Source organism: Phoenix dactylifera, chromosome 15 (assembly GCF_051530095.1).
Source record: "Phoenix dactylifera cultivar Ajwa chromosome 15, Ajwa_hap1_PhDact_Kaust_v1.1, whole genome shotgun sequence".
In the NCBI taxonomy this organism is placed as follows: domain Eukaryota; kingdom Viridiplantae; phylum Streptophyta; class Magnoliopsida; order Arecales; family Arecaceae; genus Phoenix; species Phoenix dactylifera.
Window position 1 is genome coordinate 16,198,944 of NC_143204.1, and position 15,807 is coordinate 16,214,750.

Here is a 15,807-nt window from a genome sequence, read left to right on the forward strand (position 1 = left end):
AACCTTAACCAAGACCAACATTGTCACCACTACTGCCATCATCTTCTTCACAACCGCAGTCGTCGTCTCCACTACCATTGTCACCATTACCACTCCTACCAACACCGCCTCTACCATATTGCCAGCACACCACTACCATTATTGACCCTACAGCCATGCCATCACCACCTCAACTATATAGCTGGCACTTCTAATATTACCTCCGTAGCCACTAAGCACCACACCACCGCCACTATCATCATCATTTTCATTATATCAACGATACCTCCACTGCCACCAAACCATCGTAAACACCATCGATGTCATCATTGCCTTTATCATTATTACTATCAAACTTTATCATCATCATGTTATATTTTTAAAAATAATTAACTATGCAAAACATTTATATGATTAAAAATTTTTAAAATAAAAAAATAAAAACTTCTTTTGATTGAGAACATAATCCCGATGTCCTTCGAGTTGAAGTGATGTCTTGTGGAACAGTAGTGTTCAGAACATCAATTAAAAATATAGTGTAAAATGGAAAAGTACAATTCACTCTATTCTGATCCCGACCCACTTGAAGGCTTCTTTGCACATTTTTTGGTCAGGATGGTGATGACCAAAAAATTCCGTCCCTTTAACTTACGTTGTACTCATCTTTTTCTGCATTCTCACCAGCTAACGTTCTGGATGATGATTGGAGTGTGATGATATTTGCTGCTCCGCAAACATTCAAAAGGGACAAATTAGGAGTTGATTGATTATGATGTAGTACAGCATTACATGTTGGAAGGCAACATATCAAACAACCATCTAAACCCACAAGAAAAGGCAGAAATAAAATGAAACGCACTCCTTTAGGAAGGAAGTTTAGAAAGCTCATGCAAAAGGAATTGAAATAGAACATACCCTGTGCTTCACTAGATTTGTATTCCAGAACAAATAAAAAGCTTTGAATCAGCTCCTCCACTTATTACGCTATCATCTTTCCACCAGTCTGCGCATAGCACCTGCATTTACCAAAGCAATCAAGTCAGCAAACACAATGGTTCTCCTCAGACAAAAGGATCAGGGCAAAATACATACCTTGTCTTTGTGCGAGTCTATAGTTGCCAAGGGCCACTGGAACAAGAATGTTAGTCAATATATTAGAATATGGCATGCATTTATACAACCAGAACATTATCAAACAATGCAGTGCAGGAATAGAACTGTACCGCTGTTCTCAAATCCCACAACATCACCTTCCCATCATAGGAAGCCGATAACAAATGAAACCATGACCTTGTATGCCACTTGGAAGCAGTGATCCAAGATGAATGAGATGAAAACTGAAAGATAGGAGCCAGAGTTCCTGCAGAGATAGGTTGTCCAAGTCTGATTCAGAATGGAGGGCAAACTAGAAGAAGATTCTTTTATGTATAATTTCTTCTATCTGTTCACCTGGTTTTCGAGGATCCCATATCCTCAAAACTGGGTCAGAGCCACCAGCAACAACAAGTGCAGAGCTCTCCCCACCAACATCGAGACAATTCAATGCTTTTCCACAAACCTATAGACAAGGACGTTCATGCTTCAACTCACATATATCAAGCTATATGAAAACAATGACAATATAATCAAGCCTAATTATTAGTGCATGCCCATTTGAAATGAGAAAAAGCATTGAAGTTGAAAATGGTGTCTGCAGAGTCAGATGTATGGCTGCAAATATGAAGTCTGAAAACCTAAAGCAAGGTACTAAGTAGCTCGGCAATCATGATCTCTTACAATTTTCTGTCATCTTCAATCCATTAGCAGCATCAATTCACACCCATGAAATTTGATGAATAAATTATATCATACCATGTTCCAGGTCTCGTTGCCTGTTTGAACATCCCATTGTCTGATAGAATGATCCCAAGATGCTGAATATATAGTCTGAAGTTCCGGCCAAACAACTGAGGAAACACATTGTGCATGTCCAACAAGTGTTGAAGTGGCTGTGCCCTGAAATTATCACCAGAAAGAGCTCAGAAGTGCTACGAAACCAAAAATAGAAGACACCAGCAACACAAAAGGAGTTCACCAACATGATATCACATGGTTCAACACTTGAACATTACTTGACTATACATTTGGGAGGAGCATAATTCCATTCAATAGTTTCTCAGTGTTCTCACTTATAATTGACTACTGTTTTGAACTCTACTCTTTAATTTTCCTAGCAAAGATGTGCACTAAGATTTCTTTCATTTTCTTCGCATGCCAATTTCTGATATAACTGTTGACCCTGACACTTGAATTAGATTTCTCATAAAGCCTTTGCAGAAATTAGGCTTCATCAACAAAATCAGGTCTTCAAATCTTTCTGTTGTCTATGAAAAAATGGATCTACTTCACTATCCCAAAGTTGAAGTTATCAACCAAATAAGCTGTCTGTAAAGAGGATCAGAGATACCTCCAACTGAGACTCTTGTTCTGCTGCATCAGAGAGAAGCTTTCTCTTCTTTATTGACACTGAATCACCTTCTGCTTCAGACTCCTTTACTTCCCATAACTTAATAGAGCAGTCCCACGAACCTGAACATACCTAAAAGCACGGAAACTCACATCAAAATCCACTGAAAGAAAAGAGCTGATATTTACAGGCATGTGGCGGGCACTAATCAAGGAGGAGCTGACCATGTCTCCAGAAGGAGCTGAAGAAATGCTCTGAACAGAAGAGGTGTGCTCTTGAAAAATTTTATATGCCCTGATCCTCAGTGGATGATCCACATGTTCACCTGCATCAAACTTTCAGGATGTACAAGATACCTAAGTTGTGCCAGCAGACAAGCATACCTCCTTCTAAATGGAGTTTGTACAATATATAGCATACCTTCCACAGTCTCAACGACCGATCTTTTGAACCAGTTGCCACATAAAAGCTGTTTTCACTCTCTTCTCCTGCAAAAGAACAGGACTACTAAATTAGTGAATATACTTCAGAAAGAGCAGGTATCAAGCACATCCACATATATATTCAACTATAAATTTATATTGCTGAACATGTAGCCAAAGAGCACATGCAGAAAAGCTTAGTTTTTCAAACACGACTGGAATCTCATTTAGAATCTACCATGCTCCCCTAAAAAGTGAAATTCCTCCAAAAAACATATCCAGCAAGATACAATGAATTGTTAGAGTGATAGTTTAACTAGAACAACCTTTGCGATTGATGACACTAGCAGCAGTAACTGCACCACTGTGCCCCTCTAAAATGTGTGTGCACACTGATCCACCTTTCCATATTCTAATCAAAAAGAAAGATCATTAAAAAGCAAATTAGATATGCACACTGTTAGTACAAAACTTCTGCTGAGAGATTTTAAGAAGCTTACCTGGCAAGACCATCATAGCACCCTGTTAGTATGAAACTGCCACAAGAGACAAATTAGCATTGTGGACTAGTTGCTCATATATATAGCTAGCCAAATTTACCAAGATGAAAGGAACAGGTGATCTAATTCTATTTGGCATGTAATTGACCAAGAGATAATATGGAGGTCACATATAAAGACACTCTACTTCAATACTAAGGACAAAAATAGATACAGGAAAATCCTTCTAGTAGACAACAAAGGGTTCCAATCTTTCATAATCGATAATATTAATCTCGTGGAAGGAGGAACACAAACAATGAAAAAAAGAAATAACCAATAAGTACAATGTGCCAGGGTGCAACCAACTTCAAGTAGCACATTCAAACCAAAGATTGGAATAACCATAACCAGGAAGTGTTTTTCCAACCATACAGGGTTGGCTATATGGACGTTCATTCATCAAGTATTCCTATTTAGGGATGGAATTACTGTCTCAAACAGGGAAGTTTTTATCTTGGTCTAGACCATCTACATGAATATTGATTTGAACAAGAAATTATCAGAAGCACCAGTAAACTAATGTGTGCAAAGCAACAATGAAAAGAACACAATACAAAGAGCTAACAACTGCATAACCATTTTATCTGTTGATATTTTTATGTCTCATTATCAGGGGAAAGAAACAATGCTTAAAAGTGATACCAAGTTCTACACAATCTAAGACCATGCTGCCTTTTGTTTGCATAATGTACTTCAGGCTATGTCTTGGAATCAGTAAGCTCAGTATGAAATGGCCCCTGGTGAAATAGAAACCAAAAGGTGTTTATAAGCTTAGATACAAAACTTCCCCTCCAACAATAAGTCCACCTTATAACAGTATACACCACTTTAACATCATCTCTGAAAGAAAATTCAATTTCATCCATCTTAACTGGTCCCATTCCATGCCTCGGTGATCAAAATAGCAAGTCCCCTTTTACATAATCTACAATGCAGTGCATTACTCTCTGGTTGTATTTTCGACTCATTCTAGCAAGTCCCATTTCACATAATCTACAATGTGTTGCATTACCCTCTGATTGTATCTTCAACTCATTCAAGCACCAATATTTTCATGACAAGTTTCAAGAACGCAGAAAGACGCACCAGTGACATCGAATAAACTAAACATGTGCAATTGAAAACCGATAATTTCAGCTAAAGCAAATTATCAAATCAGGCATGCCACTAAGGTTTCCAGTGTCGTCCTAAGTATAAAATAAAAACACAGAAGATGACAGTAACCCGATAAACTAGACTCTAATAAGAAACTGGTAAATTCCCGTCAGAAACATGTACCTTGGATTAGAACCATCAACAGCACTGACCCAATCATCATGTAAACAAGGATCCTCCTGTTTTCGTGGAGCTACAGCGTTTATATATTCGATCTCAAGTACTTTCTCCTGCAATTCATAATATACCAACAAGCATTGAAAACTATAATAAAAAATAAAAAAGGTGAGAACTTTGACAGAACAATGGCCATAAAACATACCGCTGAGATACCCTTGGCCAACAGGAACTGCTCCAATGGCATTCGAACGAGCTCGCCATCGACAAGAAAGTCAAATGGTTGAAATTGGTACCCAGAATCCACTGTACAACATATCATAATATCGTAAAAACGTGAGTTTGCAAAGATTCCAATGCTTAAAAGAGCAAAAATTAGGAGAGAACAGAGCGGATGGTACTGTTTTTGAGGAGATGGTTGACGATCTCTGAGAGGCCCATTCGACTGAGGTTGGAGGGAACGGCGAGGGAGGTGGCCGGGACTCGCAGCGGTGGTGGTAGCTTGGTGGCGAAGCGGACTCGGACCTGTCTCGAGGTCTCCATGCTGCCGCCATTGGCTTCCATATCTTTCTCTGTCTCTCCCTCTCCTGGTGTCGAGATTGGAGCAGCTCGTCGGCGGTGAGACGGCGGAGGTCGGAAGGAAAGGGGAAATAATAGAGGGAGCGATCCGAGCAAGGGCTAGGGTTTTGAGCGGGAGCAGCTAATCAGGGTTTAAGGGGAGACCGGTGGGATTAGTTTTTCTGGAGGAAAGGATCCGGATTCCAGTGTGTGCAAACTTGGGATTGGGCTCGGCTAAGATGGCTCAACTCAAGCTCAACCCTCCTGAAGCGAACCCAACCCAATCTAACTTAACCTGGAAGCGAGCCAACTATGAAATTTTTAGGCCAGGGCTAACTTAGGTTTGGTTGGATTAGGTTTTAGTCACGTAGGGTTAATGCTTTGATATGGTTCTAATGGAAACACACACAAAAAAAACTTTAATATAGAAATGCAAGTCAAATCAATTTTTCGTCCAATCGGAGCTCAATCGAAATGTTGCGAGCCAATTATGAAATTTTTAGGCCATGGCTAACTTAGGTTTGGTTGGATTAGGTTTTAGTCACCTAGGGTTAATGCTTTGATATGGTTCTAATGGAAACCAAAAAAAAAAAAAAAGCTTTAATGTAGGAATGCAAGTTGAATCAATTTTTCATCCAATCGGAGCTTAATTGAAATGTTGCATGGCCGATGAAATGTAACTCCTAGTGATAAGAAAAAGGAGGGCCCATACATTTCCTAGTTAAAGGTATCTTATGTTAATTTTACACAATCAGAAAGATTTTAATTTTTTTCCCAATAGAGCTAGCAAAAAATAACACTAATGTTACAGCAAAATCTACAGAGCAAAGGGTTGATATTATGAGAAAAGAACCGGAAAAAACTCACAGTGCTTCAAAAGGGAAGCATTTTTGGCTCAATCTATTGTTGTTGGAGAAGTAGAAGCCAATGAGAATAAACATCGGTTATGCTTGTTATGTGGATGCCAATAACAACATCTTCAACATCCACCTTAGAACCATGGTTTGATCCCATTTACTTTCTAAAAAACATACTTTTTTTCTTTCACAAAAAATAATGTTCTTCTTAGTTATTTTGTCATACCAAAAATACTTTCTCAGTTTGTTTACCAAACACATATTAAAATGGCACGACACTTTAGAAATATAGTTACCAAACAGCAAATAGATTTTCATAAAATTTTTACTTCAAAAAGTTCTATTTTCAAAAGCTCTACCTCCAAAAGCTCTACGGCCAACAACTCTTCCAAACAGAGAAAGCTCTCCCCATAAAAAAAAAAAAAAAACTAATATGTAATAAAATTAGAGAGCTTTGAAAAGTACCTCAATTTTACTCGAAGCAATGTAAAATCAAGAAATTCCAGATTTAGAAAAAATGTGAGTTAATCAAGAATATTTCTGTATATAATAGATTACAAGCTTCCCAAGAAAAAAAGGGAAAAAAAATACTTGACTTGGATTTGGCCTATGCCCGAGGTTCTTATGCATGGATCACTATGGTTCCAAAATAAGAGTTTAATATGATGCTTTCCAGTCCAAAGAGAGGATCATAAGATCTAATATCACTTGATCTAATCTAAAAGAAAAATATTTTTTTCAACCTGCTCGATTAAAAATGATTATTATTTTATATTGAGTCCCTATTGATTAAAAATTTTGTCATCTTATATTTGTTTTTGGATGGCCAATTGTGCTTAATTCTCGGCCTTTATATAAAAGTATGAGGTTGTGCACATATGTGATTGAACTTGATGAAATACATCTATGTACAGATACTAAAGATATACAGACATCCAGCACCATTATATGCATTTTATTTTGCACCTCATTTCTGTACATCGTACGGATGTTTTGCTTGTTATGAATAGGGACGGGTTTGTCTATGGCTACCGGAGAGTAGCTAAGATTTGTGTCAATGATGAGTATTGTTAACAATTTGTTTCGTAGACAATTCTAACTTTTAAAATTTAGATTTCTTCATTAAATATCCCACTAAAATGATTGTACGGTCAAAAATAATAATTTCTTATCCAAGAAAAAGTGAACAAAAAGATAATACCATTATCTTTATTATAATACTGCTATCATAATTATTATAATGTTTATTATTTCAATATTAAAATTGTTAAATATATTTTTTGGGAGCAAATAATAGCTTTTATAATTTTTTTTAGAATAGCCCGGCTCGGTGGGTGGAAAACATCTATCGGAGCCATCTTTTTTTTTTTTTTTTTCAAATAATGTGCCGCATGGAAGTTTACCTAATTAACAACTATGTTGACTTTCCGATACACCTGTGTGCCTAGCTATAAGGAGTCGAGAACAATTTCGGTAGAAATCCGTTAGGGTTCGTTTGGTTCGTGGGAAGAATTTTTCCTTCTAGAAATATGATTCTTGAGAAACAAATTCCTAAGAAGATGATGACTAAGAAACTACTTTTGGCATGTTTGATTGATCATTGGAAAGTGACAAATTTTCAAAATGCTTATGTTTGGTTGGCCATCCACTTTTCTGTGAAAGTTATGTATAATTTCTATTATGCCCTTAATAAAAATTAGATTTTTAATGCTTTTTTAATATTTCTTTAATACTAAATGATGTTTTTGTAAAAAAATAAAAATACAGTGATTCCCGCCTTATATAAATTTTTTTTAATAACATATGAAAAATATATTTTTATAAAAATATAATTTTTTTTAAAAAAAATTCTAATCAAATAAGAAGCATTTCATTACTTTTTGGTTAATCACTCTTCTTTCTTCCTCATTTCTTTCTTTCTTTTTTTGCTTTCTTCTTCTTCTTTTTCCTGCTGCGAACCTAACGATTATGCGAGGACTACATCCGTAACTTTGGAATCCAAGCCTCTGATATTATTGTCCCTCAGCTCTTCTGACAAAAACTGGTCGCCAAATTATTAGGTGCAAGGATTCGTCCTATGATCCGCCGTACATCTGTCAGCGCCACTTGCGTTCCGTCACGCACCGCGTGCATCAATAAAAAGTTCCTGACGTATCAAATCAGGACACCTGTCATCACTAGCTGGACGCCACCATATCGCCGTAGAGCACCTGCCACCCTCCAATAACGCTATCTGCACCCTATGTTCAAAGTTATCGTCCTACGCGGCACGTCCTACGTCTTCCACGTGTATGTGCACCCATATATTTCTGGGTAGGTGGCTTCTACGAGGCTGGCAAAATGCCACGAGCTGTCAACCTTCCAGTCGCCGTAAAATAACTTCGCTAAGGTGGTAGGTAAAATTAATGACCGGTGAACCTCCACATGCATAACCTTAGCCACAAAAAATAAGAGGATAAATTACTTTCCATCCCTCTAAAGACCCCACCCTCCGAAAGACCTGGTATAACAAAAACTCATAAAATCTTCGGTCCAATAACCTCACAAAGTTTAAAAACCACTTGCATAAGTGCAGCTAGTTTACTCTTATCGTGCACCACACCTGCTCCTCTCAATCCATGGCTCCTCTTCTCCTCCTCTTCTTCACCCTTCTTCTTTCCTATCTCCTCTACTACTACTTCTTCTCCAAGGAAAGGACAAAAGGGAGCCGAGCTCCACTGCCGCCAGGCCCGAGGGGCTGGCCGGTTCTAGGCAACCTCCCGCAGCTCGGCTCAAAACCCCACCACACGCTCCACGCCCTGTCTAGGGCCCACGGACCGCTCTTCCGCCTCCGCCTCGGCTCGGTCGACGTCGTCGTAGCCGCCTCCGCCGCTGTCGCTGCTCAGTTCCTCCGCGCCCACGACGCCAACTTCTCGAACCGCCCGCCCAACTCCGGCGCCGAGCATATCGCCTACAACTACCAGGATCTGGTCTTCGCTCCCTACGGGCCCGGGTGGCGGGCCCGCCGAAAGCTCCTCAACGTCCACCTCTTCTCCGGCAAGGCCCTCGAGGACCTACGGCCGGTCCGGGAGGGCGAGCTTGCGCTCCTCGTGCGGGCCCTCCGGGATCGGGCTGGGGCGAATGAGTTGGTGGATTTGGGCAGGGCCGCGAACAAGTGCGCCACCAACGCGCTGGCCCGGGCCATGGTGGGCCGGCGGGTGTTCCAGGAGGAGGAGGACGAGAAGGCGGCGGAGTTCGAGAACATGGTGGTGGAGCTGATGAGGCTCGCCGGAGTTTTCAACGTCGGGGACTTCGTGCCCGGGATCGGGTGGCTGGACCTCCAGGGGGTGGTACGGCGGATGAAGGAGTTGCACCGCCGCTACGACGGATTCCTGGACGGGCTCATCGCCGCGCACCGCCGGGCTGCGGAGGGCGGCGGGGGAGGGGGGAAGGATCTCCTAAGCGTGCTTCTCGGGCTGAAGGACGAGGACTTGGACTTCGACGGCGAGGGTGCCAAGCTCACCGACACGGACATCAAAGCGCTGCTCCTGGTAAGCTTCAAACCGAAGCATTGAAATGCCGCTTCTGATCAAAAAAAAAAAACAGAAGCATAGAAATACTGTCTCTTGCCTTATTCTTTTGGTAAAATTTGTTACATTTTTTTACACCGTCTTTTAGACCAAAAAAAAGAGATTTTTTTCGTAAATATCCTATAAACATATATGTAAAAAAATAAAAAGTATAGCATACATAATAAATATTTTATAAAAATATAAATATTAATTTTAAAATAATATTTATATAAATTTTAATATTTAGAAGGATTTGCAGGAAAAAAAAATTATGCGAACACGCTAGGTTCATAATTAAGTCGTTAGTTTAATTTAGGATTAAGTTCAAAGTCATCTCAAAAGAGGGAAGGATGGGGAGCATTTCTGATGGGCTTCTAGAAGAGAGAAGATTTTTTATCACCTCCACGTTTAATTATAATAATCAAAGGGGACTTGCCCTGACCGCATGGGCTTGCTCCGTTGCCCGACAGTACCATACCCTATTTCTTTTTGTTTTTAATTACCAAGATAGAGACATTACACCTAATTCTAAATAATGGTTCAAACTATTGTGCCTCTAGGAAACTCCTAAGAAACTCACTAAGCCTTTAATCTTCCGTGAATGTGCCGAAGAGAGGCTCAGTTGGGACCTGAATACTGATATTTCATTGTACTTCTTGTGGAAAAACAAAAAAGCAGGAAGCAACGTATAAGACTAGACTAAATAATGTGTACTTCTTTGTTTTTTTTTTGCTTTTTAAATGTTTAAATAACTCCATGGACCTATAACCCAACCATCACTTTTAAGATAAAAAGTCCTATCTTTGTTTTTTACATTAAATTATACCATCATTTTTTACCACCACTTTCGAGAAGAAAAGTTGTTGTTTTTTTTTTTTTGTACCATGCCTTTATCTTTTTCATATAAATATGCCGCCTATGTCATGTGGTCATGTTTCGGCCAGTACCCCTATCATCACTTCAAAGATAAAAAAAGTACCTGTGGCCACGAGGTGCATCACAAGTTGCACATTGGGATGCCTGTACACTTACCCCACCTCATGTCACGGGAGGATCTCAACCACTAAACATACTTTAGATGGGTGCTTACATAATTTTGTAGCCATGTAGACAGGTATGTAGACAGGTCAGTCATAAGTTATATTTTAAACTTCTGAATCCCTATATAACCATCTAATATATTCCAAGAGGACCAAATATATATTCATACATGTCTTCGTATACAAATGGTAGCAGAAAAAGTTTTAGGCTTGAGCCCAAGCTCCATAAGGGGCGTTTGGTATGGATTATCGTCCTAGGATAAAGGATCGATGATGTGGGCGGAGATGATGAGATTATCGTATTTAGTTGCACCACGATAATCCTACGTGGTAATGATCACACATCACTTTCACTCCTTAAATTATCTTTCAACTCCGTGATGGGATATCCGTTCTTGATGTCGGAAATCCAAGATCACCTCGGGGCAGTGGGTTGAAAGCTAAAGACAAAAATACCTCTCAATTTAGCAGAAAAATTGATATATCAATATACTATCAATATATTATGTCAATATTATATATATATAATATTATGTTGATATTATATGTTATATTAATAATATATATTATATTATAATATATTACTAATCATATTATTATCCTATTATTATTGAAGGATAATTTTAAATTATAGTAGAATTATACTAGTATATTTTATATTTATATAATGAAAATATTTAATATATTACTCCTATTTACCTTATTTTTCTAATCAAAATAATTATTAGTATTAAAAAATTATTATAAATATAAATAAAAATATTAATTCTATAATGAAAAATAACATATAAATATATTAATAATTAATATATTGAAAAATATATATTAATAATTAATATATTGAAAAAATATATTAATATTTTATTATAATATATTTTATATGATTAATAAATATATGATAAGGCCTACTAAAAGTAGAATGTGTGATAAAATTATGAAGCTATTATAGAAATTAGCATATTGGCTTCATTTTTGATTCATGAGAATTAAAAACACAAAAAATCCATCTAAAATATATCAAAGGTATTTGTGGTATTATGTAGTCGGTAATTTTGGATCCCTGTACCATACCAAATAAGTTACTCATGGATATCCAAAGATTTTTAATCACTGGATCATGGCCTACCAAACACATTGATCTTAGATTAGTGGGATCAAATCACCCCAGTATTCGGATCACTAGGGATCTTAGATCACCGTGGTGATCCTGTTGTGGTTACCAAACGCCCCCATAAGCTCGAACTCCATTGCCTGGGACTTTCTCTCAAAAAAGTTAGGACTTATGTAAAGGTCGTGGAGAACCAGATTCCCAGGCCTGAGCTTACTGGCCTTTCTCAACTGAAAGCTACGAAGTAATGGTGTCAAGAAGTAGGGGCTGAGAAGGCTCTTATCAAAATCTTGACGAGAACTGTTTTATTTTCACAGAACTTATTCACGGCAGGGACAGACACCACGTCGAGCACCGTCGAGTGGGCATTATCAGAACTCGTCAAGCATCCAGATATCCTCAGAAAGGCCCAGCTTGAGCTCGACTCCGTTGTGGGCGGAGACCGGCTCGTCTCTGAGTCAGACCTGCCCAACCTCCCCTTCATGCAGGCAATCATCAAGGAGACGTTCCGGCTCCACCCATCGACGCCACTCTCCCTTCCCCGCATGGCCGCGGAAGAATGCGAGGTCGCCGGCTACTGCATTCCCAAGGGCGCAACTCTCTTAGTGAACGTATGGGCCATCGCACGCGACCCGGCCGTGTGGCGTGACCCGCTCGAGTTCCGTCCTGCCCGGTTCCTCCCGGACGGCGGCTGCGAGGGCATGGATGTGAAGGGGAATGACTTTGGGATCATACCATTTGGCGCCGGCCGGAGGATTTGTGCCGGCATGAGCCTGGGTATAAGGATGGTCCAGTTCATGACAGCTACGTTGGCGCATGCTTTTCATTGGGACTTGCCGGAGGGTCAGATGCCGGAGAAGTTGGACATGGAGGAGGCTTATGGGCTCACCTTGCAAAGGGCTACGCCATTGATGGTGCACCCTGTTCCAAGGCTAGCCCCCACGGCATACCAGTCTTAGTCACTGGAGATTTCATTGTATACTGTATGCTCCTTCCACCCCTACCCCCTCCTCCTCTCCTGGCTCTTTGGTTTTGTGTGTATGCATGTGTTGTCATGCCATACTATTTCTCTTAATAATAAAATGTTTCCATTTACCAATTGTTAGTATAGTTAGTTAGCATATTGCCTTATTTTACCGATAATATTTAGATAAAAAATAATTTATTTTTTTATATATTCAAAATTTACTTTAGAATTTGGTACATATATCTTTTTGCATTACTACTTTCTCGGATAAATTATGAAGTTCTATCAATATTTTTCATAAAACCTTTTGTCTATATATAAATAATATATTCTATATTTATAATAATATATAAGTATTAATATATAAAAATTATAATATTATATTGCATTGGGTTAGCGGTATTCTGAAATAAAATAGAAGGATTATTTTATTAATTGATGGGAAAATAACTTTTTCATCTAGAGAAGCATCTGGGAAAATTGGTTTATGAAAAAGTTAATCAACTTTTCATGATATTTATTTACGAAAGAACATGTTCTATTTAAAAGAAAAAATAATGCTTCGACTCAAGTTTGTTAATTTGTAGTTTGCCCTTGGTAAGGGTTTAGGCGGGGGAGTTGAAAATATTATAAAATTTATGGATTCGATTAGTACAATTAGCAAATTATAGGATTATAGGTTGGGTTAGAGTTATATTTCTACCTATTCAAGAATAGTTTGAGTAGGTGGCCCGATTCATATGGGAAAAAAAAAAAAGATATGCTGATTTTCTTCTTATGTGGTTCGGGTCGTCCAATTTTATGGTTTTGTTGGTTGCAAATTATTTAAAATTTTCAGTTCAATCAACTAAATATTATTATTAAAAATATATTAATATAAAATATAAATCTACAAAAGTGTCTATTTATATATAAATATAAAGTGAACCTCGCATGCAACTTGCTCGTCCTTTCTGTGCTTATGACGTAGATGACGGCTATCTAACTAAAAGATAAACCGCTAATATTGACATGTACGTCACACGTCAAATTGCATTAGCTACAGAAATTTCGGAAAAGTTGCCGTGTTTACAAATGGTTGCGTGAAATCCAAGTCACACCGCAGTTATTATATATATATCAATTATCGTACCATGAATCATGATGTTATTCGCTGCCTCCAGTGGAATAAAATTTGTGAACGTCACCACACAGATCTATCACGCAACAACACTGCAGTTATTATTCGCTGCCTCCAGTGGAATAAAATTTGCGTGGCATGTCATGCCACACAAATCGTACTGCAATTTTTTAAGTGAAATAAAACTAGAATGTTTGTAGTAAACATTTTTACATTAATACTCTCATAAATATTAAATTTTATATAAATATTTTTTAAAATTAATATTTACATATATATCTTTATAAAATATTTATTTTATAATTTATTTTTTTTTTATATGTATTCATGTTACCTAACGACGTTAAAAAATTAACAGTTTCAAATTAAAATAACTAAAAATTTTTTAATAGATAGATATGCAAATAGATTGTGATTCCGCATAATCTTATAATTTTATTTTATTTTTAATTAATATAAATATGATTTTATTAATATCATTAGTATATCTGTTATATTGTATAATAATAAAATTTTACATAAATATGCATACAAATATTAATTTTTGAAAAATATTTATATAAAATTTAATATTTAGAAAAATATTTATGAAAAAAATTTTACAGTAGTAAATTCCTGCACTTTACCTTAAAGTTTTATCCGCTGATATATATATATATATATATATATATAAAGATGTCGACATCTTGATATGACTATTTCTGTGGTGCAGAGTGGGGGTTGTGTCATAGGTCCCCATCCTGTTCGTACTAGGCACGTGGCACCCAGCAGGAAACGCCAACAACCATTTTGGCTCTTGCGACCAGACCAGACAGCAGTGAACTATTCGGTTCGAATGAAACCGTAATTTAAAATCAATGGTTGCTTCTTGGTCACCGATCGAACTTCCACTCAAAACAGTAATATATATATGTATATATATCTGAATATATTTAGATAAGACGATACTTAAAAAAACAGAGAAGGCTCTTAGTAGATGATAGCCGAATAATCTATCGGGGCATTAGAGTACTTTTCCGAAAGATCTTATAAAGAGTGGATTGTATATATGAAAGTAAGCGTCTATCGCCCAAAAATTTAGACACATGGATCGGTTGTAATTGACAGGCCTTCCCATGCTCCAAGAATTAGAAGTGAGCACTTCACACACATCACGCCATGTCTGTTTCACTTAATGTAATTTCAGAAACCGCCCAAGATCACAGCCGATGTGTTGCAAACTATAGAGGGTTTTGGAATCTGGAGAGCCACTCGCATGCTTCTAGGCTTGCTACATGGTAGGCTCTGGTTGTTGGTTCAGAGACTTGGAGGCAAACTTTGATTGGCCAGTCTTTTGTTCGGGTTGTGGTCGGTTCCAAGGCACATTAGTTGCTACTTGTGTGCATACCATCAAGATGGGGCCATACTGCCACTGAGAAAAAAACTAGAATGAAAAATATGCCTTGATAATAGACAGATGCCCTATTGGGATAGAAGGAAATCGGTTCATAATAATTAATTTGTGATTTATATTAATTAAAACAAATTTGCTTATACAGTATCGTATTTGTATTAATTGTAGAGCTCTGAGATACAAGGGCCTCAAAATTGAGCATAACACTGATAACAGATATCTTTGATTTTTTAGCCTGGAGATTATGCCATTTTGGATTCAACCATAGATATTATGCCTGTCATACGCGTACTTATTTTCTCTTAGCCTTTGTATGGCAAGTTGCTGCAACTTTTCTGTATTCTAGTGTTTGCTATGTTATGTAGATATATCCAACTATGAAATTGTAGCATTTACTATGGGGAAATAAAGCTTTGCCTGAGAGTTTAGCAGCTAGGTTTATATGCGAATTTAACTTGAAAATATTCAATATCAAATTATATTTTTGATTTATTCTAAGTTTTGTCTTCCAATATCACGATTTATTGTAATTATGCCAATGAATTTATGCTA

The 15,807-nt window shown here is 37.6% G+C and overlaps 2 protein-coding genes across 3 annotated transcripts; one reads left to right on the forward strand and one right to left on the reverse strand.

Moving 5' to 3' along the window:
- Positions 1-409: 409 nt before the first annotated feature.
- On the reverse strand, positions 410-5,402 carry LOC103708248 (ribosome biogenesis protein WDR12 homolog). Of its 2 annotated transcripts, none has more exons than XM_008793080.6 (14): positions 5,063-5,402; positions 4,867-4,967; positions 4,668-4,774; positions 3,348-3,383; positions 3,174-3,259; positions 2,846-2,913; positions 2,650-2,760; positions 2,426-2,557; positions 1,831-1,974; positions 1,429-1,537; positions 1,203-1,339; positions 1,072-1,107; positions 895-995; positions 410-702 (listed from the first exon to the last, which is right to left on the reverse strand). In XM_008793080.6, the coding sequence occupies exons 1-13, from the start codon at positions 5,223-5,225 to the stop codon at positions 906-908; spliced, it is 1,320 nt and encodes a 439-aa protein (XP_008791302.3). In that variant the 5' UTR covers positions 5,226-5,402; the 3' UTR covers positions 410-702; positions 895-905. The 2 variants fall into 2 exon arrangements, with proteins under 2 accessions (XP_008791302.3, XP_008791303.3); XM_008793081.6 differs by having other exon boundaries at positions 2,846-2,910; positions 5,063-5,373.
- A 3,158-nt stretch (positions 5,403-8,560) lies between these two features.
- LOC103708250 (flavonoid 3'-monooxygenase CYP75B137-like) lies at positions 8,561-12,874 on the forward strand. The gene is made up of 2 exons (XM_008793082.6): positions 8,561-9,606; positions 12,093-12,874. Exons 1-2 carry the CDS (start codon positions 8,695-8,697, stop codon positions 12,732-12,734), a joined length of 1,554 nt encoding a protein of 517 aa, XP_008791304.4. The 5' UTR covers positions 8,561-8,694; the 3' UTR covers positions 12,735-12,874.
- Positions 12,875-15,807: the final 2,933 nt, after the last annotated feature.